Raw genomic sequence first — 22802 nt, 5'->3', positions numbered from 1 at the left:
GCATACGTGGAAGTGTTTGACAATCAAGCTCTGCAGTTTAAATGGGCTGCGAATTGGAACGGGGTACGTGTTGAAATGTGTGTCCAACCTATGGCACGTTTGTTCTTTGCCCTCATGTAAAACTGGTCAGCAAGCATTGAAGCATGTCCCTTGTTTGTCACCTGGGACAATGTGTGACAGACGTCATCCTCTCGTGAAGAAATTGTTCTATAGATGCACTCTGTTGGTGCTTTATGAATTCAAATCTTTTTTATCCTCAATCTGCTTTTTCTGTGAATGCTCCTGCTGGTTAAAAACAAGCCCACCCACTGCATTCCTTTGACAAGAAGTAAAAACAAGGTTGCATCAGCTCTTATTTAAGCACACGTTGGTGGGCAGTGCTGGGTGGTGACCCAGTCCTGGTTGATGAACTGAATTTGAGGATGCAATTGAGCATGGGCCATAAAATCTTCAGTCTGTAATTTCTTTTTGCCCTGCCAGCAGTGCATCTTGGACAACGAATGCTGAGTGGAAAGCAAATTTGTATATTCACCTTTCAGAAGAAGCCGTGAGCTGATCAGCAGATGATTGCAGAGTACGCTTAAGTTTACATAATGCAATATTTTACCCAGAATTTTGTGTAGCTGCCACCACCAGGTGCTTTCCTCCAGGTTGCCTGCCATTGCCAGGGCCACGTTCTGGGCTCACCTGCAGCCATGTGGAACGTGTGCCACGTTTTGGAAGAGCAAGGTCTAGAAATTCCTAAGGAACCTGGCAGTGCTTTGTTTCCAAAGGGAGAAGGTTGCCTGTCCGTGTGTTTTGGGTTCATTCTGGATGTGGGTATGGGCCTGCTTTACCCATCTAACTCAAATCATTTCAGTCTGCGTTATTTTTATTGGGAAATATGTAAATGAACAACTGCTTCATACATTATTCAAGAGATGACATTTTGTATCAGTGATACCTCTTTCTAATCTTATCTAAGGATATGCAAATGGTTTAATTAAAATAATTATACTGTATAATATACCTGAACTTCACTCTTAAATAGTACCTATTAATCATTAATGGTACTTGTTCATATTTTCAGTTGGAAAGACGATTAAAATATTTGATTGATAGTGGGCTCTAAACAGTTTTTCCCCTTTTGCTGAACAGCTGGGACTGAGCTGGCCTTTGTGACTGTGATCAGTTGACCTGCTGCATGCAGGGATAGTATAATTTGGTTTAAAACAACTAATGTTACAGCAGAAAAGTGTAGTGGTTTGAAAATAAGCTTGGTGTGTATCTATGGGTCAGTATTCCTCAAGTTGTTTGCACGTCCTCTTCTTCCCACTGTTAAGAACTGTTGATTAAACAGAAGAATTCTGTTTCTTGCATCTGTCTGACCTTGGAGTTATATACCATAATCGTGTCACATCCTTGAGGGTACAAAAGAATTGCTAGAGAAATGCACAAAGGCTTTTCTTCCTAATGCAAAAGGATAGGGATTACATGGGGCTGTCATGGATGGAACCTGCAAATGCTAAGCAGTAAGCACAGAAATGCCTGATGAGGAATTAATCATTCCCCCTTTTGTGGCCACAACATATCTGCAATCACTCTTTGATGTTATCAATAAAACCCAAAGCAAAGTGAAGTCAGTCTGGCAGTTGTGGGTCGTATTGGAATTACTGTGTTTCTTTCTGGCCTGGCACTCGAGGAGGCGAGAGCTGGAGAGCCTTGGTTAGAAGAGAGCTGTGGATAAGCTGTTAGGGCTAAAGCCAAAATTCAGGAAATGAAATAATTTGCAAGTGAAGCAAAAACTTTGTTAATTATTGTTTAGACGACACGAGTTTTGGCTCTGGTGTTACTGGAGGGCACTTTACTGCTGTCTAACCACGGCTGTGTTCTGCTGTGGTTGTGTTCCATTGGTGGGCTGTAATTTTTCCTGTATGGGTTTTGGCTCTCGATGGATTTAAGAGGTTGTTTACAATAGAAATAAGTTACTGACTACTGACTTTTTTTTTGGGAAAAATCCTAAAACAAAATGGGTTGGAATGACTGAATAGTGAAAATATTTACTATCTGTGTTGGTAGGACTTGTCTTAGGAGAGATGGAGGGACTACTGCGAGATCAAGGGGGAGTTAAAGACCTCCAGATTCATTAGTGATGACAAAGAAGGGAAGAATGGCAGTGACATGGTTTTGTTTGATTTTTAAGTGCTGGAAGGGAAGTAAAACCCAAGCAAATACAACATGGCTATTGAGAAGGATGTCCAGCTCCATAGAGGATGGGGAGATGCGATGAAGGAAATGTAACACAAATGCTGAGTCCCAGCATGCTGGGGGGTTTCCTTATTGGGCTGTTAAGAGCTCATCCATCTCCAGTTTTGATGTAAGCTATCAGTCTTCCCATCCCTTCTCTTGCTCCTTCCCTATTCTAGGCTTATTCAGTCCCAACATTCATTTTCCTAGAGTTTTAAGGTTAAGCGACTTACCTCTGGAAGAACAGGCTGAGAGGCTCAGCTGAAGGCACAGGCTGTAGTTAAGCCAAAGCAATCACACACACCTGATTCTCTTCTTGCTGTCTTCCCATCTGATTGAAGGAGGCATGAATTTCAGTCTTCCTTTTCTCTTCTTTTTCCAGGGAGCAGCTCTTAAATACTTGCCAGCTATTGTCAATGACGTGAAATTAGTATTTGATCCAAAAGAACTTAGGTAAGTAAATAATTGAGTGTATTGTGCACTTTGTTGGACTAGTTTGTATAATACTACATATTATATATATTATATATATTTATATTATATATAAATTAATAAATAAATTAATGCATATACACTACACTAATGCATATGCACTACACTTTTATATATATACATACTTATGTATATATATACGTATATATATACATAAGTATGTATATATATAAAAGTGTAGTTCTTAATGCATTAATTTATCAGTATATCTTCTGGCTTGAAGCATGTAGGCAATGAAATCTGATGGCCTGAGATGTTTTATCACCTTTCTCCTACAAGCAGTTGCTGGGCTTTGCAGATTCCCTATTTGTTGTAATGTGTGGCACTGAGGTTTGACATGTCTTGAAAAATTTTGTAGTCCTGCTTACTAAAGTCATATAATGAGATATCAAGAATTATCAGTCAATAACTGACAACAAAACACTCAAACTGTAAGCTCGATGCATCGCTGTTTGAATTACAAACTTGATGTAAATAATAACTCTGCTTTTGTTCACTGAGCCTTATTTATGGAGGGCCATTTCAGTAGCTTATAAATATACTTTTCTATTTACAATTTAGGGCATTCCTGTAATAGAAAATGGTTTTGGAACAAAACGACAATAGGGAAACCAAATCTATGATGATTGAAGAGGCAATAGCACAGACAGCTGAAACTTAAAATACAGAACCTGAAACGAAACACGGGAAAACAGTATAAAACTGAGGTGAAAGGGAGAGGGCAAAGGGAAGAGGTGAAAAAAGTAAACAGAGGAATATCAGAGAAATGTGAATCGTCTTTGAAATTTAAAACTTCATTCTTTGGGACTAAAGAAAAAAAAAGTTTGTCATGAGGTGTGCAGTTGTCTGTGCGGTTTTGTACTGTCTAGTTGTCTTGTTTGCTTTGTTTTATATATTGTTGGGAGAGTTTGCTGTATTTTCCCTTGTCCCTTTCTACCCAGCAAACTTTTTACTGAATTCATCCTCAACGTCCCCGTCAGCCGGCTGACCATTCAGAAGCTCTACTGCTTGATCGAAATCGTTCACAGCGACCTCTTCACACAGCACGGTAAGCAGCAGCACTGTCGCTCTTGTCACGCCACTCATGGCCTCCAGACTTCTGCTGGTGGAAGTTCTGTCCCTGCTGCCAAATGCAGCGCAGGTTGCACCCAATTAAGGTTGTTCTGTTAGCAGGGTGAGAAGATTTGAGGTGAGGGAATGCTAATTGACATTTACTGCAGGTTAGAGATCGTAAAGAAGTGAAAGCAAGTACTTGTAATTTTTCATTTAAGAGGGCACAAAGCATCCAGTGTTACTGGCGTGTATTATAACTTTAACTGTTATTATATCAAAATCTGTTAATTCAGCTTTGTGCTCAGTGAAGAAGCAATGGCTGTTCTCAGTGTCCATCCTTTCTGAAGCATTTTTCTTCCCCTGCAAGCTCAACCTCAGCAGAAGTAAAGCAACACAAACCCTTAGTCCATGCTTTCTCTTCCTCTCCTTTTACATTGTGGAAGATAACTTCAACTGGTGTCTTAGAGTTCTTTGTTTGCAATGAAGCATTTTATTCCTTTCTAGATGACTGCAGGTTAAACTACCCTAAACTAAGTGTTTTTGTACTGTCAGGAGGAGCTAATGAGGGAGCAAATAGACAATGGTTCAACCATAAAGGAAATGTGGAAGGACTCTTCTGTGGATCAGAATTGCTGGTGATGCAATTAAAAAAAATAAAAAATATATATATGTATATTGGTGGGTTGGCTTTGTGCAGCCAGGTTGTATCCCCCATAGGATCTAACCAGAGCTGTGTAACTCTTGCTGGATCTTATAGTTCTATCTTCTTACCATTAGTTTGTAAAAAAGGGCATGTATAAGTCAACCCAATGTGTGCTTCCCTAAATTCACAAAGCATTCTGCTTTGGCCCCTGGTGCAATTCAGCAGCATTGCTAGGAGATAGGGTATTGCATGGATCTGCTGCTAACATCTGTGGAAATAAGTCCTAACTGTTGCCCTTTCTTTCTGCTCTAGTAGTTGTGGAGAATGATACTCAAGGAACAAGCTTTGTTTTATTTTTACCTTCTGTTCAGACTGACTTTGCAGTAAGTTTGTTCTCCAAATAGATTTGTCGTAAATACATGTAAAATTATTGGGACAGCACAATACGCGTACATTTTCCCCTCATAATTTAAAGGATGTTTACTGAGAGTTAGGACTGTTGTAGATCCTAGAGCCTCCAGACCTTTCAAGAAAGAGGTTTTCCATGAGGAACCACTCGGTACTTTCCCATTCTTGATCAAGTGGGATTGTAGCACCTAAGTTGCAGGTATATTTTCTACAGCTATGTAGATGCTGATGGCAGTATCACCACACCTGCACCAGCGGCTCCATATACATTGCAGCTTGATCTTCACTTCTTAGATCTGTTCCCCTCTTATTTGCCCCAACAAAAGAGTGACACAACTGTATCTGTTTTGAATTGCAAGGATAATAAGGCAGAAAGCAGATGGAATTGCTGGCGTTGCGTGAAATGGTGCATCTCTCCAAGAGCATTTTAACGTTTGTTCTTCCTGATGCCTGCATCAAAGGTTACTATGAAATGTGCATCGTTTCTGTCATTCATTCTCAGCTTTTTGTAGTAGTTTTTCTTATTTCTAGCACTTTTTAGAATGTAACATCTTCAGGGCCAAAGTCAGTGATGTGAGGTGTTACACCTGACCATTCTGGGTAGGAGAAAATCGAGATAACACAGGTAAAAAGCAATGATCAGAAGCGCTTCTGAGGGAAGCTGTAGTGTCATATCGTGTTTTTATTGTGTTACTCTGTGAAAATTAAATTCTTCTCAGAGGAAAGTCAATGAAGAAGGAGAATTTGTGTATGCTGGTTTGTTGTAGCTCTCAAACTCAGCCATCTGCAGGGAATGGTGACCAACATGAATAGCTGGTAGAGCTCCTAAGGAAGGTGGATGATTCAGCTGTTATAGCAGGGTATTTCATCTGAACCCAGTCTGGTCTTACTGATGGAACAGCACTTCTGAATGGCTTTTGGGTCTTACAGTAAGGCTCGTTCCTGGAGGCTTTCATGTCACCTGAGTTAAGAATGCCCTCAATCTGATGTACTGCAGCTGAAGTGTGATGGAGATTCAAGGCACGTGTACCAGCAGTGCTGCCCAGACTGCTGTGTGCATCCCAGCATTGGGTGCTTGTTTCACCCTAGCTGCAGTTTTGAGATGAGGTGCGACATGGGGATGTGGGGCTGTTCCACTTCCACATCTGGCAGTGTGTGTCTGTGTGCTGCCCATCCTCCCGTGCGCTTCTGCATGGCCTCATGTAGTCTCCTGAATCAATAAACAAAGCATTATCTTAAATGCTCCTTGTGCCACAGATAATTCTGTATAATGCTTACACCTGGAGAATGGATTGTACACCAGAAACCTTTCGTAAACGCTTGAAAACAAATTGAGTGAATAGCCACAGTGGTTAAATCTAGACTCTCCTTGCTCTTTGGGTTTGAGTCCTTATTACTAAAAATGTAGTTCTGCTGCCTCTCCTGCTTCTCATTTATTCAAACATTTTAAACTAATAGCCAGTATTTTCATATAAGTACCAGTCTGATGCTGTACCATATCACAGAAATGAGTTTTTCCTGTCTAAAAGCAATAAGTGGTACAAGACTGTGGACCTGCAGGAAAGCTCGAAGACATCCTGAAAATCAAACAGCATTTCATCAGCGAATTTCTTTTTCTTTGAGAGAATGCCCTGATCTGTGCCCTGAGAGTGGAGGAAGATTTATTTGTCGTGTCTCAAGAAGAATTAAAATTGAAAATACAAGAATTTGTGAAGCTTGAAGGATGCAGGGGTGAGGGGTGTGTGTGAAATGCTTTGTGAGGAGTTCTGCTGTAAAGGTGTGGAGTGCTGGTGGTGGACTTCCTGAAAGCTGAAGAGCTTGGGATCTTGGATGAGAATACAGTGTGGCAATGTGCTTTATATGTCTTTTAAAACTCTATTGCAGATCCTATTGAAAAACTTGTTCAATTGCTTTCTGGTTACATTGTGTGTCATATATTTGTTCCATTCTGAAATTCAAGGTAATGCATCTCCTTTGCGAACCTTGTGTTTACTTTTGTTAAGACTTCAGCCTTGACAGGAATATCCTGTGCACTCTTGATATTTTGCTGCTGTTGTCCTAACACTGGTTCATAATCGAGGCCTTTTACTCAGAGGAAAGAAGAGAAATCAGTATGTGACTATGCAGTCAAAGCACTGTTAAACAGAAAGAGAAAGCGTGTGTTTATTTATGTGTAAGTAATTGAACTGAATAAGAGCCAGGTGCCTTCAAGGAGCATTTATTTATCTATTTGTGTGTGTATTTGATAAAGGAATAAGGGTCATATGGCAACAAGGAGTGTTATCTTTCCAAGCTTGTGCTTGCTTACGGAGGCTGACAGGTAGAAGCCAGTTCTCTGTACAGACTAAATCTATCAGACCTTCGTGCTTCTCTTGTCTGTGCTCAAAAAATGTTCAGATATCCCACAGAAGATACGTTTCCTCAGAGCAGCATGTGAAACAGAACATTGTAAATGTCTCCTGTGTATCACAGAATCACACAGAATCACAGAATGGCCAGGGTTGGAAGGAACCTTAAAGATCATGAAGCTCCAACCCCCTGCCACAGGCAGGGCCACCAACCTCCACATTTCATAGCAGCCCAGGCTGCCCAGGGCCCCATCCAACCTGGCCTTGAACACCAGGGATGGACGGGGCATCACAGCCTCTCTGGGCAGCTGTTCCAGCTCCTCACCACTCTCATAGCAAAGAACTTAAATGTATGTTTAAAACTTATGTGTGAATGTATAAGCTGAATCACAGAAGTTTCCTAACAACTGAATGCAGGTTCTCTGTTCTAGATGTGCAACTAGTTAGTTTGCAGCTTAATGAAGTGTCTCATCCTTGGAAATGTCAAACTTTTGGTTTTGTGTAAATAATGATTTATCTGATTTGTTCTGTCCTGTAGAGATGTTTGTATTCTCAATTGCTTTGTTTTACAAATGACTTGCAGCTAATTGCCAAGTGAGCTGTGTGGCTGCTGTATTAAATAGCCAGGAAATAGAGTGATTTCTCCATTAGGAAATTGTTTGGCTGTTAAATATTAGTGGAGAGCATCTAGCAAAGTCCTTTAATTATGACTACACTTACAGTTTTCCACTCCACGCTGTATAGTGGAAGCATGGTTATTGAGCAGAGGGGTTTTTTTTGCCCACGAAAACTAAATGAATCATAAAGCAAAGAAATACATTTATCAGCATCCCTCTAAGTGAAATATTTTATATTGACAAAAATTTATTGTGTGTATTTAGCTTCAGCAGAGTTCCCACATCAGTGTTTCGCTGGAGCTTTGCTTGGATGCTCCGAAGTTGGTGATGCCTCCCAAGCATCCTTTTATAAAGATTAATATTTTATTCTCGCTGCGTGCTCCTGTGTCATTAATCACTGGGGGTTGGACTTGTGCAGCAGAGAATGAACAGATGTCGAATTACTGTTGTCTGTAATCACTGTGTATCATACTTGTGAGCTATCTTCACAGCTGGCTTTTGAGCAGGAGACTGATGCCGTAGGCTCTGGATATCTCTGGCCTTGCCATTAATCAGTGCCAGGAGGTGTTTGTGACCGGCAGGGTGGGGAAGGTTAACTTCTCCTCTGCTCTGCTTGTAAATAATCACGAGGTAGTTGATCCACACGGTGTTTTTCAAAGTGGTTTATGGCAAAGGAGGTTCTTAAAGTCTTGTCTCAGTGCGGAGCGAATTACCGAGTAGTAGGTTTGTGGAGATATTTCCCTGTATGTGCACACACAGAAATAGAGTTGTGTGGTGGTGAGTTCCCTCTGGATTTTACCAGCCTGTGTGTTTTACTGGAAGTATCTAGAAAATCACAAAGCTGTTGATGGAACTGTTGCAGCAGCAGCTGCTGCTTTGGCTCAGAAGGAAGCTAAATCCATAGTGTGATGGAGCAGTGGGGGCAGTGGGATGGGGCTGTGTGATGGGAGGCAGTGAGGGTCCTCCCTTGGCTCACCAGTGTCTCTAAGTAGGCCTTGAACAGCCGTCAGAGAAAGGCAAGCCCGTGAAAATCACAGAATCACAGAATTGTAGGGGTTGGAAGGGACCTCCAGAGATCATCGAGTCCAACCCCCCAAAATCATTCAGTACACGAAAAGGATTTGGTTTCGATCAGATGATGACTGTCATAAAGCACCCATCTGATTTTAGCCATAGCCTTTGTCTTTCCAACTGGCAGTATTTATTCCTTTTGGCTTATTGCAAAGCCATCTCTACATTACTATTTCTTCTTTGGCATGAAGCTTCCATTAGTAGCCAGAGGGCCAAGTAAACTTGAGGAAGCACCAAAAGCCTTGGTGCTTTACACATCTCTTGGGTGTTTATTTTTCTTAATCTGAGAAGAATCTGACTTGTTTTATTAGGTGACCCAGTAGTCAGGACACCTTCACTGTGTTTTATCCTCCCGTGTTGTGCAGCAGACAGAGCAGCAGATGTTTAGCAGTCGGTGTGTGGGACGGCAGAGCCAGGAGGTGCTGCTTGAGGAGCACTGTCAGATCTTGCAGGAGAAGCACAGGCTGCATGATTTCCAACAAAGTGCTCTGACGAATCAATTAGTTTTTCCTTTCTCAGAAATTCAGCCTGATCACCTGCTCTATTAATCAATGTGCATTCCAGGCAATCCATGCCAGAGGTGACGTAGCTACAATTTTTGCCTTCTGGATGCTTGCAGATATTAAGTTGATCTTTGACCATTCTCTATTTGCGGGGCTTAGCAGGAACATGAATGTCTTAATTATTGGCAGTAGTAAGTTATTGAATGTTGATTCACGCTGTAGGCTTTACAGAGCCCCATTAGCATGCCTTTGCTGAGACACTTAGCAATTGGGTGGCAGAACTTTGTCTTTGCCTTGTTTGGTGGAAGGAGTGTGCTACACCACTGTGTTCTTGGCTTTTTCTTAGAGTCATAGCATTAATCACAGAATGGCTTAGGTTGGAGGGGGTCTTAGAGATGTCCAGTTGCAACTCTCCTGCTATGGGCAGGATAAATCTGCCTTTGCTTCTTTCTGAGTCTGTCTGGTGATTTTGTAAGAGTGGCCCAGGTACTGAAACAAGGGAATGGCTTTGGGCTAGGAGGGAATGGTCGAGGGCTGCAGCAACTTCCATGCAAGGCAGAAGTTTTAAAGCAAATATAAAACAGGGATGATTCCAGCACGCTGATGGCGAGTCACCATCATCAGTCAGAAAACCTCTTTGCAATGCTGGACCTTCAGCATCCCTTTCAATTTGAGGGGATGCTGTTCTTCAGCTAAGGTTGCGCAGCTGAAGTAAGTGACAGCTACCTGTTGCTTCTAATGCATGCGTTGCATTGTCTGCCTTATTAGGGTGGTTTAGAGACTTCATGTTTGGGTAAGCAGCTGTAGATCAGTAATTAATAAACATCCTGGTAAATAAGCTCATTCAGTGCCCTTTGTTGTGCTTTTGTGCCTTTAGCCACCGGAGTAAGGTAGAATCTTAGGTTTGTCTCAGTTCCCAGTGCTGTTTGGGTCAGTTCTGTTTAGCCACAGGGGTCACCACCTCCTTGCTGTTAATATCTGTACGGATTCATGAATAATATATCTGTAAACATAATGGAAGCTGATGATGATGATGATATTTCTCCAAAATTAGATTTGTTCCTCTTGTAATCCAGTTTTCTTCTCCTTAATGGGTAAGTCATAATGGAAATGAATATGAGAGGATGTGATGCTGTGGCTAGGTGGATTTCTCAATGTAAATACATTGCATGTTTCTTGAGGGAAAAATTCAACCAACACACCATGGTTTTACTCTTTTTTTGAGTTATGAAGCTGGTGGTTAAATGACTGAGAAGTAATTAGATGAAAAAGTTCCATGCTGAAGAAACTGACTCTTGAAAGTATTCTTCCTTAGAATGAGAGCCCACTTGTGCATCCCAAGTGAACACCTACGTACAGCAGTCACTTGAGACTGAAGGATATTTCTCTTGGACTGCTGAAGCTGGGTGTGCTTGTACTCCCGTTCTCATTCCACAAGCACGAGCCTACAAGGCAGGATAAAGATGTTGCTGTTTTAGTTCCTCTGTAACATCTTGAGCTGAAGTGCTCTCTGTGCTGCACTGTAGCGCGTTTCTCTTGATTATTTTTTTTTCTGCCATTGGAGTTTATTTTTCCCCATTGTGAAAAAGTTTGTGAGACCAGAATTCTGTCCTTTCTGTGGGGTAACTCACTGCAGGGATGGGCTCGTGGGAGTTGCTGCAGGAGTAACTGGTTCCCCTCCTTTGGGCATGGAAGTACTGGGCTGGGGGTGGAGGGAGTTGAAACAGGGTTTTAACTTCATCCTCTCTCCTTTGAGCATGAAAAATACATGCTTGATACAGCCATGCAGGAGGCTGATAGTGGGCTGTGCAGTCTCTCCTTAAGGAAAGAGCATGCTTTAGCAAGCAAACTCAATGTCCCAGTGTTCTCCCTATGTGCACTAAGACACTTGGCAGGTTATACTTTCATCAGATGTGTGAAGTGTTGTGTGGTGTTTTGTAAGTCTGGGTAGCTTGTTTTTAAGCATGGGTGGTTAAAAGCCACTAGACTGCTCAAGCACTTTGCTCAGCTGGGGCAGAAAATGGGAAGGTAGCATTCTGTCTGAGCCTTTTTAGCTTAACTTTCATTTGCTTACATATTTTTTTTTTTTCCAGGTTTTTATGGTTTGGATTGAAATGCAGCTGAAATATCTTCTTCCTTTTTTTCTTTTTTTGTCTTAAGCAATCATTGGAGCAGGTTGGCTGTATAGGTAATACTGTGCATTTATTTACTGCTGTGTATGTAATCTTATGTCTTGTGTGCAGACTGCAGGGAAATCTTGCTGCCAACAATGACAGATCAGCTCAAGTATCACTTGGAAAGACAAGAAGATTTGGAGGCTTGTTGCCAGTTGCTGAGTAACATCCTGGAAGTGCTTTACAAGAAAGATGTGGTTAGTATCTCATGTTTCTGTGAAGATTAGCATTTAAAAGAAATGAATCTTAGCAGAACTGATTCAGCAGGTAACTCCTGATGACTTAAATTCTTTTCTGTTTCCTTACCAATCTCTTTTAAGGCTTCTTTTTAGGTGTACAATGACAAGGATGTTTTCCCTGACATCTTGTGATGTTTTGTATTGTTTCTGAGGCAACTCCAATCACCACTGCAGTCTAAGAACACTTCTACAGATGCTGGTTAGTGAGGAGGATACATAAGATTGAGAGATAAACCTCTTTCTTATGCAATTCTTAGCCTCTGCCTGGTGGGAAGTACTTGAAATTCCCATCCAGCCAAGCCTTTTGGGAAACGCACGTTTAATGATACTGGAGGTGGCCCTGAAGGTGCATATACATGAACATGTGGTTTTATGAATTTAGCAGACTTATTTAACTTAAAGTGCTGTTTAAACTTACGTAGTAGAATTCTACACTTTAGTAAGAAATAACCTGGCTTAGCACTCGATGATCCTTGTGCATCCCTTCCAGCTGAGGTATTTGGTTATTCTGTGGGAAGGTGACTGCTTCTGCATGAGTGCTACAGCTGATGTAGTGGTCTTACAGAAATGGCAGCAGTCTTAAACTCAGACAGGGGAGGTTTAGATTAGATACTAGGAGGAAGTTTTTCACTCAGAGATTGGTGAGGCACTGGCACAGGTTGCCCAAGGAGGCTGTGGATGCCCCATCCCTGCAGGCATTCAAGGCCAGGCTGGATGTGGCTCTGGGCAGCCTGGGCTGCTGGTTGGTGACCTGCACACAGCAGGGGGTTGGAACTGGATGAGCGCTGTGCTCCTTTTCAACTCAGACCATTCTGTGATTCTGTGAAATGTCAGGCAGCTGCACCTGCAAACCTGTGAGTGCTCTGGGCAGGCGTGCAGATGTGCAGCTTGCATAACTGTCTTTTTTTTCTTCTGTCTTTTCCTGACTTTGCATGAATAAGCAAATGTCGCTGTCATAAAGACAGCTGATGCCGTCTTAAAGAAGCTGTGACTGCTGAGGCTGCTGCCTGAATCTTCAGCCCTGTGTAGAAGCATGAGCTCCTTCAGCTGGAAGGGACCTCTGGGGTCACCTGCTCACATAGTATCTATCATCTTGTTTGACTGTTTTTTGGGAAGCAAAAAAAAAAGGAAACAAAAACTGATTTTATTTCTTTTTTGAAGTAGCGCTGTGTGAGTGCTTCAGAAAGTAGGTTATTTTCAAAAGGGGATTTGTTTTTGACAGCCTGGCTGCTTCCTGTCAGTCTGTGTTGACTGCCTTTCTTCCCATGGCAGCAGGCAGCCTGCAGCCCTCCCATCTCTGGAGTTGAGCCCAAAGCTGCCCCACATGGCTGCTGATGGAGAAGGGAGCAGGGGGAGGAAGCAAACTGCAAGCAAGGAGGAACACAAAGTAAAAGGACAAATAGACAGGAGCAACACAAGTGCAAGGCATGTGGAGAGGAGGAGGACCTTTGAGATCAGGGAGGGCTGAAAGATGGAGCAAGGTGCTGAGATGCACGTGTCTCAGAAGATGATGGAGTAACGTCTGGAATAGGAATAGCTCTGGAATGGGCTGCCCAGGGAGGTGGTTGAGTCACCATCCCTGGATGTGTTCAAGAACCGTTTGGATGTGGTGCTCAGGGCTGTGATTTAGCAGAGGGCTGTTAGTTAGGGTAGCATGGTTAGGTTGTGGTTGGACTCGATGATCTTTAAGGTCTGTTTCAAGCTGAGAAGTTCTGTGATTGTGTGCTTTGTACCAGAGCGATAAGCTCTATCTCAAGACGCATTTGTCAGCAGCAGGAAGAAAAATCACATTGGAGCAGTAGTTGTGTGTATGGAGGGATGATGGATCACTCTTTGGATATGCAGATGCATTCTTCATGTATGCAAGCCTGCCTTCGGCAATTAAGCATAGTCAAATGATAAGATGCAGGTTATATGATTCCAAGGGCAAGAAAGAAATTGGATCATCAGAGTGTTTGTACAATAGTCAAGAAGCAACAGAAAGATGCAGCTTCATTTACGTAACTTCATGCTTCCAAGTGCTGGCTGTAGCTTTGCACCTTCCCATCTCACAGACCTCTTTGGAGGTCATCCAGACTGATGAGAACTACCCCTGTTTATGAAGTTTAGACTGGGAGTGATGCTCATTGCTGTGGTTTTTTGTCATGTGTTTTGTGGCCTCAGTTCCCATAGGCAGTGTTCTGCATGAGGTTTCTGACCTTTTTCTTCTAGACTGGTTGTGCAAAATATTTTGTTTTCAATTCTTCCAAAAATAATGGCAGGTTACTTATAATGCAGAAATATTAATTTGATGTAATTGGCTGAAATTGAAATTCATTGCCTAAAGTTTCTTAGTTCTTTTTTTGCTAAGATTTTGCATAATAGCTCCTTAGACATGATAATGTGCTTCTGAGGGGGGGGCGGAAATGACTTAAGACAATAAAATCAGGTAACTAAATGTCTTGGTCATTGCTTCCATGGACTTGCTTTCTATTTAGAGAACTGCAGCAGTGCTACTAATACATTTATTAATAAAATATTAATAAGACTTTGCATGGTCTTTAAAAAAATAAGAACAGCAGGGATTAATTTTCTGCTTTTGCTCAGTAGAAGTAGGTACTGTTTTATCTATCTTTCACAGGAGAGGTGGTTTTAACTCAAATGTTTGCTTTTCTGTTGGCGTACAGAGTTCAAACTAATTCATTCTTTTTCCTTAGGGGCCAACACAACGACATGTCCAGATAATCATGGAAAAGCTTCTGAGGACAGTAAATAGAACAGTCATTTCCATGGGAAGGGATTCAGAGCTCATCGTAAGTGTCTCCTGATGCAAACTTAAATACCTTTGTCACATCTTTGTGAACCTGAATGTAATAGGATTTGAATCCCAAGTGATCTGAAGCAATCAAAACCTTCTGTCACTGTGTGTGTTCAGTAAGCAGTGGAGCATCGGCTTGTAGTTTGTGTGTAGCACAATGTATGTAAGGGGAGAGGGAGAGTTCTGGTCAGGCTGGGCTGGGTTTCCATCTGTCTGAGTGGCTGACCTCGTGTTCTGCATTCCAGCTGCTTGGATTCAGTGTGTTGCATTGATTTGTTGCTGTCATTAAGCCTGCTTCAAGTCATGATCTGTTCCTTAAAAAAAAACAAAGCTCCTATCTGCTAGTCCAGTGGGCGTCCATTAACACTTTCTTCTGATCTCCCTTTTCTTTTCCTATTTTGTTTCTCTGTGTAATTGCACGCAGTGATGTTTCACTTTTTATGACAAAATGCTTTTTCTGCTTTGCATCTTATTATCTACTGCTGTCTCATTTACTTGGTACACAGCGATGCTTCTATCTGAAAGCATACTGCTAGTTTAGTTCTTTCATTCTTCCTCCCCTAACTTTTTTTCTCCCATCCTCCATTTCTGTCACTTTGATTTGCAGTAGTAGGTTTTGTCATAAGTGGCATTGGATCATCAGATGCATGGCTGGAGCAAGAGGCAGTGAGAAGCAGCCATCTTCCTTACAGAATGTTGCCAGATGGGGTTGTAGTAACAGTGGAGAAAATCATAACATTCATGCCTTGTTTTCCTCTATGCATTACCACAGAAATAGCTAATAACATGCAGAACAGATGACTTTAAAATGCCTGTGTGCACTGGGACACAGGGCTTTGCACTTCTTCCTCCAGTTATGGAGTACTTGCAGTCTTCTAAGACATACAGATGGGAATTGAATTATTGTTGTTTTATGGACGTTGATGAATGTTGATTATTCCTTTTGCTTTTAACAAACGGTACTTGAAATTTCTCCTGTGCATGCTTCAGCTGAGTACAGTTGTATTAGAAATAGGGGCAGTGATCATGAATGCAGCTTGCAGGCACTCTGTCAGCACACACACTGGAATTGTGTGATGAGTATTAGCAGGCCCAGGTATTTGCATAAGGTACTGAGCTTCGAATTCAGTCTTGCTGCAATAATCCCCTCCGATCAACTGATAATTCATTTTTGTGATGCCACCTAAGGAGGCAAAGTTAAATGCAACCAATAGCAAGCAGAAACCTGACCCTTCCTGGGTTAGAGTCGGGTTGAAGTTATGCCTTTTCTTTTATCACTACCAGAATTGCTTTACTCAGAATTTATATTGGAGAATTGCTCCTTCAGGATGAGAAGAAGGAAGGAGGAGTTTAAAGATGAGTGACATCACAGAAGCATGGTTGAAATAATAACTTTTTCATTAGTAGTAAAATCAGGGCAGGTGCGTATGCAGTTTGCTTCTTATGTAAGTACTGGCATTCAGCAGTCAGCATGTTTTCACCTTGAAGCAATAGCAATGTCATCTTCAACTGAGGAGCTGATGTTTACTTCTAGAAGAGAACTACCTACCTGCTTGGGTCCTGCTTTGATTAGCACTGGCACATGGGAGCAGCAGTCCTGTTCATATTTGGAACGTGATTTTCATTGCTGTGGCTCATAGGATGCCTGAACTGTGTGATCACTAGGGGTAAATACTGAAGGCATTTGCTTTGTAGACATTGTTCCCTTTTAAATTACTTGCTGGGTGCCAGCAAGTGGGGCTGGGGATGTGCTATGTGTGATGTCCTTCAGCATTAGTGAGCAGAAGTCTTCAGCATAGCTTCAGGTTGCTGGATGTGCTAATGTAAGAGGAATACTGAATTTACTGTTGCAGGAGGACGTGTAATTAGAGCCTATTACAGATGCACATAATTACAGTGGTTTTCTCCCCATTAAAACATTCAGATAGGGTTTTGTATGTCTGATACTGATGTGGCTGTTACCAGGTCAGTTTCTTTGGAGAAACATTGAGGAAAAATGAATGGGCTGTAGTTCCCACTTGACCAAATCCTGTCCTTTGCTGTAGGCAGGGATGTGGGTACATACAGCATTGTGAGGACCCACGTGGAAACATGGTGAGATTTGTTTCTCCATAGGATTCACCAGAATTCCTCATTGGTTCAGAAAATGAGAGAGAATTTTGGTTACTTTTGCCGTATTTCAGTGTGAATTTGGTACAAAGCTTTCAAAGGTTTTTGTGCTTCTGGCTGCTTGCACAGGTTGGTTCAGTGAAAGCAGTGAATTTACGGGCTTGGAAATCAGCGTTTGTTCCCCACTTGGCACATCAAACAGATTTCAAGATGGAAAAAGTCAGATTGCCATTTTAGTACTTGTTATTTTGGAGTGCGGTTTTTCTTCTGCAAGTCTCACTTGGGTGATTCTGCTCGATCTGCTAAGTGAAGCAGAGCTGCTGTGTAAGTTTTTCCCAGTAAAGGTGAGACCTAGAGACAACTGCTAACAATTCTCATCAAAACTACAGCTGGTTACTAACAGCTAGAATTTGAAAAGGTAATTTTGGTCTTGTAAGTGACCTGGGTATCAAAAGGAGCAGAATTTTACCTCCTGTACAATTTCTTATCCCTTCCGACAATTCCTGACCCTCTCTTAACTAATCTCTGGCTTTGGTGAGCAGTGCAGTGCAATCTGTGGTTCCTTTTACGTTGTGGAACAAGCCATGTTTCATTTTGCTAGAACAAAGATGTAGCTTGGAGGGTAAGAAGTGGCTGTGCTGCTGCGAGGGTGTCTGAGGAGCTCTGAACATCGTTGGGTGTCTGGTGAAAAACCAACTGAACGCCCACTGTGACACCAATGCCTTTAAATTCCCTTGGGCTGTGTGACAGGAGCAGCAGGCAGGAGGGGACTTTGTGGCTCTAGCAGTGCGTGGAGTGGAGCGTTTCCCATGGAGCTTCTCTGTCCTGCCGTATTTTGGAAAAGAATGCAGTGAAACCAAAAACTGAGCAGTCGCAAAAGTGATCAGAAAGCAGAGGTTTCAGTGTGAAAGACTTCAGCCATCTGGTGTTAATGGAAGGTTTAGAGGTACTGCTCAGATATGGTGGGAGAGAATCTCTGCAGGGTGGAAATGATACCGGGCAGAGGGAGGAAGTGGAACTGATGACAAAACAGGAGCAAGAAGTGTAAAACAGCAGAGCACAGCACGGATGTGAGGAGGGAAGACTGAAATAATGGATGGAAGACAGTGGATGCTGTCTGTTGTCTTTTCAAGACAGAGATGCTTTTCCAGAAGTGAAATTTGAGTTATTGATGGTCACGAGAGTGTTCCGAAGCTTACCTTGTTTATGAGTTGAAGCTAGAGGATGTAAATTATCTTTCTAAACCCAAACTTCACAGATAACAATGCTTGGCATTCCCAAGTGTTAAGCAGAAAACTTCATTTTCTTCGCTAGACTATTAGGGGGTAATTTTTTTTGTATTTTATTGAATTGCACGTTTTCTTTTCTTGTGGAAACATTTGGAATGGTGTTGCAAACTTATTTCGCTACCTGTTCCACTGGCACAGGCTGCCCAGGTCTCCTTCCACCTCTAAGGATTCTGTGATGAAAACCGAAGAGGATGGTGGTAATGGTTTTGTTCTGTTACTGACATCAAGCTGCTTTCCTGCTTTAGAATGGTAACACCAGCAGTGCAGCCGATGGGCCTGGGCTGTGCAGTGCCAGTGCTTATCTGAACCAACTGCACGCACCTGTGCTGCTCAGCAGCCCATTTCCAGCTCTCCAGCGACTCTAATAAGCCCCACTTCTGTGTTATGGCTGCTGAAATCATGCAGTCTCTGTCTTTCTACAGGATCAGAATTGCACAGTAACTTTTAGAGGCACTCTGGTGAACAGATTGCAGCAGCACTGTGCGGTGTGTGCGCTACGCAGGGCTGAAGGAATGGGGCAGTCGGTGGCTTGGGGTTGGAAATGTTCCTGAGAAACAAATCTGTCCCGTTTTAAATACCTGATGAACCATTAACACTCCGAGTGAAATGACCAGCACGGACGGTTTTGCACCTGAAGCAAGAAAAAGCAAACACTGTGTACTGATGGTAGGATTTTTCAGTTTTAATCATCAATTCTTCCTCAGTTTATCCTGATCGTTAAACTATTTTTACAGTGGTTTTTTTTTTAATCCTCCTTTAAGAAAACAAGTGATACGTACATGAATAGTGTTTCCTAGTAGTTATAAAACAAAGAACTGCTGCTTAGTGGAAATGATACGGACTTGGAAAACAGCAATATAAAGTCACTGCAGTATTTATTGACTGAAAATTAGCTTCGGCGTGATATGAGAGAAGTGCATGTAGCAAATCAGCGTGTGGTGAATTTGGCAAAACTGTGTCATGGGCCACGCTGAAAGTGAGGATGTATTTCTCTCTGCTATCTCCTCATAGCTGAGTTTTAGGTGTTCTGCACGAGGGTGAAAAGAGCATCGTGTCACATTGAACAAAAGCTCTGAAGAATGAGGGTTCTCTCTGGGTACCTATGCTGAGCCTGAGCGGTTCTAAAGGCAATACAATATGATACTTTTTACACACTTGCAAAAACATTTTATTACAAATTACATCGGATGGTACCATAGGACACGGTATGGAAGTCGAAGCAAGACCGGATGTGTGTCGGCTTTTTCCTTTTTTAAAAAAATGTAAAAAATTAAAAATCTGCAACTCTTTTAAGAAAATAGCCTGAACGTGTCCAGGACACCCGTGAGAACCTTCCTGTGGAGCTCTCACGCGTTCCACCAGTGAGATTTCCTCTGTGTGTGACATGCAGACGGAACCCTGGGCTCTGAGCGAGGCAGAACCGCAGCTGAGCTTTGTGTCAGTCCCTGCACGTGAGGACATGAAGAACGGGGTGATGGGGAAAGCTGCTGATGAGGTGACGCTAACGATTTGTGACTGGTTGCCGCTGAGAGATGCTTGATTTAATTTCTTTAATTAAACGGCGCGGTAGCATATAGGAATCTGTAAATGATTGCCATTATTTTGCTGAATATTCAGCTGAATTCAGCTGAAATGCTGAATGTTGTTGTATCTTTTCGTTATAGCCACGTTTGATATTTCGTTTTAGGGGAAAAAGAAAATAGATTTTCTCGTTTGGAAGTAACTGGGTGGGTTTCTAGAGCATGTGAGGCGAGCTGCCTCGGAGACAGTTTGGTATCTCTAATTAAAAAAGGTATAAAATACACAAAACACACTTCTTCCTCGTGAAACAATTGCACTTCCTTCCTGGTACGCAGGGTCCGGTCACCTCATTTGATCCTTTGCCTTTCAGAGCATTTCAGGATATTGTTTATGTATGTACAAGAACTCGTAGCCCTCTTGAGGTTTCCTACAAAGTGACCTTCAGTAAAGCACGCTGAAATTCATTTTGAGGTGGACATTAGCATCTTCTGCATGTCTGTTCCCATTCTAACTTGGTTTTCTTACCTTTTCCCCATAGCAAACAGGCATGTGTTTCTCCTCAGATTTTCTTGTAGTTCTGGGTTGGATGTTGAGCTCAGAGAGAACATTTCAAGTTGCTAGTATGTGCAAACTCATCTGCTACTCATGGTGTTTCTACCACCTATAGACTAAAGAATTCCTGTCTCAGTGATGCTGCAGGGTGCGAAATCTCAAAAGCAATTCTTAGTAAAGCAGGCTGCCACGTAGCTCTGTATGACTTCTTAAAAGAGACCCAACACAGCAGCATTCCCTGTCCCTATCCACTTCCAGTGTGAGATGTGGTCGTTCTAGATATGAGCTTAATGACAGCAACAAGTACTTGAAGGAAACATTTTCAGTGTATAATTCAGAGCAACGTAAAAAGAAGAAATAAAAAGGAAAAATAATCAAACATTTCCTCCCTAGGAGAGTGCTGGTCAGTTAGTACAATTAATAGATATGGGTATAAATTGTAATGTGTTGGCTGAGAAACCCATCTGAGAAGCTTGGTAAATAAACAGCTTCTAAAATTGCTGCCTCCTTCCTGACAGGTTTCACAGCATAATGAGTGCTATAAAATTTATGGTGCCTTCTGCAGTAATGTAGAGGTTTTCCAAAGTCTGCCTTAGAAAAGGTTACTAAATCATGGCAAGTGCCAGCAAGCCGTAGAACTTTTTATTGTTCATTTTGTGTTTTTCAGATTGTTGTCTTTTTTTCTGTGCCAGAATGTGTCGTTTAGAGCTTTGGGGCAGCAAGAGATTAAAAGTGAGATTTAGGACGGCTTATTGTTCTGTAGCCTTGACCCTGTCAGCTTGCTGTGGTTAAGGCCTGTCCTGACTTGGGACATTTCCCACTGCCCACCTGCTGGTGATGGGCAGCAGCCTTGTTTGCCTGGTGGTGGGGACACAGCTAAATTAGAACTGATGGTGCATTGTCAAAACGTGAGAGCTTGGCTGAAGTCTACAACACATGAAGGCAAATACACATATAGTCACATCTCAGAGAGTATTCATGGTCTTGGACCACATGAAAAATTGTGCTTTGTCCAGGATAGATGTGCTGAAAACTGCACTCCCCAATCAACATGGATTTGTAAAACTGAAGATCACTGCATACATAAGGCTTGCTTGCTTTTTCTTTTTTCCCCCCTCGTTATTTAAAGACGATAAACCAAACCCCCAAAAGGCTTTAACACAAGAGTGATATTTAGCTGTGTACAGGATGACAGCCTACGATTTAACAGGTCAGAATGCGATGCTCTCAGATCTAAGGGAGGGGGAGGGAATAAGTTTTCCTTTCCATCTTTGTATAAATTCCAATTCAGGTTTTACATCCCACATTGGTGAACCGCAAATAAAAGCTGACGAGGTGTCACATCACCCCTTGCTTCTGAACACGAGTTTGTAGGTACAAAGGCCTTTTTGGTACACATGGTGAGAACTGAACGCTGCCAGTAGTCAGAGCAGCACGGGCCGGTGGCACGGAGCAACGCACCGAGATCCCGTGGAGATGATTGACAGAACTCCAAATATATTTCAGAGAAGGCCTTGAACTCCACAGCTAATGGACTTGGTTAAAGGAACCAGAGTTTCCATCTTCCATGCTTTTTTGATTCAGTTTTGGATTTTTGCTTGGGGGTTGAGGAGTAGCTCTCCTGAGAATAAGGCAAAGGTGCAACCTGAGTTTCCTCAATAGGATGAAGTTTTCTCAAAACTGGCTGTAGTTTATCTTCTTGCTGCTTGAAATCCAATTCCACACTAAAAATGAGAAGAAAAGGCAATCAGCTACTGCGTTATGATGGCAGTGCTATTTCAATTAAATCAACATCTGACAACGCTATGGAAAGGCTTAATTTATTAAAATCAAATACAAAATAAACACTTCAATTGCTGCAGCAATTCTTAAACGTGAGACTGGAGGGAGAAAGACGAGGCGTGGGGAGATGCTGGTAAATAGGATCCTGATGCCTTCTTCCTGTGGAGGAGGGCAGTGAGGATGCTGGCTGTGTGGTGAGGGAAGGTGGTGCTCCTTGTTCTCATCCTCCTGTGCAGGAGGGCTCTGTTGCTGCTCCTAGGCTCTGCTCTCCTGGCTGTGTGCCTGCTGCTCGTGCTGCTCCTCCTCCATAGGTGAGGAGAACTTTCTTTTGATAAAAGCCATTGACAAAAGGGCCGTCCTGGCATTTTGTTGACGGTGGCTTGTTTCTTTCAAGCTTTACCACGAGTTAATTTCACCAAATTGACTCCTAACTATGAGTCTATCATAGTTATGTACTTCTCTATGATAAATTGGGACATTAAGAACTTAATTCTCCCATACACTGCAAGCCTTCTCCTTATGCTGATAGCCCTGTAGGAAGGATGGTGACAAAAAACCTACTGAGCCCCTGCTGTGAGTGAGTGCTGGGGCAGAAACATCTATGGATGGCTATCTATTTATTTAGCTGATTGGAAGAACCCATTTCAGTAATAGCTAGTGTGTACTCGCTTTTTTTATTTGCTATTAAACATAGAAATAAGGGAAACACTCATTTCATCCTAAGCTTGGATTCAAAATGTACTTAAGATCCAGGCTACTCCTTCTGAATTCTAAGCGCTCTCGACTACGAAACCCTACTAGCAATTAAGAAATGTCATAAAGATGAAATTATAACTCTTATTTCAATAGAGAGAGCTAGAGATTCAAGTTTAGCTAATTAAGCGAGGCACAACATGAACTTCAGTAAAACCTGACTTCTGTCTGATAGCCAAATCTAGGCTACTTTCTTTCCTATACCATGAAATGCCACAGTTCCAG

The 22802-nt window shown here is 42.1% G+C and overlaps 2 protein-coding genes across 4 annotated transcripts in view; one reads left to right on the top strand and one right to left on the bottom strand.

Annotated features, from left to right (window-relative positions):
• Positions 1 to 22802, top strand: part of DOCK1 (dedicator of cytokinesis 1) — a 273286-nt gene that overhangs the window by 69961 nt on the left and 180523 nt on the right. For both annotated transcript variants that reach the window (XM_052677007.1, XM_052677006.1), the window contains exons 24-27: positions 2609 to 2679; positions 3660 to 3766; positions 11605 to 11732; positions 14471 to 14566. In XM_052677007.1, the coding sequence (XP_052532967.1) occupies positions 2609 to 2679; positions 3660 to 3766; positions 11605 to 11732; positions 14471 to 14566 (402 nt within the window). The remainder of the gene's footprint in view (positions 1 to 2608; positions 2680 to 3659; positions 3767 to 11604; positions 11733 to 14470; positions 14567 to 22802) is intronic.
• Positions 18674 to 22802, bottom strand: part of INSYN2A (inhibitory synaptic factor 2A) — a 43768-nt gene continuing 39639 nt past the window's right edge. For both annotated transcript variants that reach the window (XM_052677059.1, XM_052677060.1), the window contains one exon: positions 18674 to 21766. In XM_052677059.1, coding sequence (XP_052533019.1) covers positions 21583 to 21766 — 184 coding nt within the window. In that variant the 3' untranslated portion in view covers positions 18674 to 21582. The remainder of the gene's footprint in view (positions 21767 to 22802) is intronic.

Source organism: Tympanuchus pallidicinctus, unplaced genomic scaffold (assembly GCF_026119805.1).
Source record: "Tympanuchus pallidicinctus isolate F22 unplaced genomic scaffold, pur_lepc_1.0 scaffold16, whole genome shotgun sequence".
NCBI classification, from domain to species: Eukaryota; Metazoa; Chordata; class Aves; order Galliformes; family Phasianidae; genus Tympanuchus; species Tympanuchus pallidicinctus.
The sequence above is the reverse complement of the archived record's forward strand: the minus strand, read 5'-3'. Positions and strand labels throughout refer to the sequence as shown.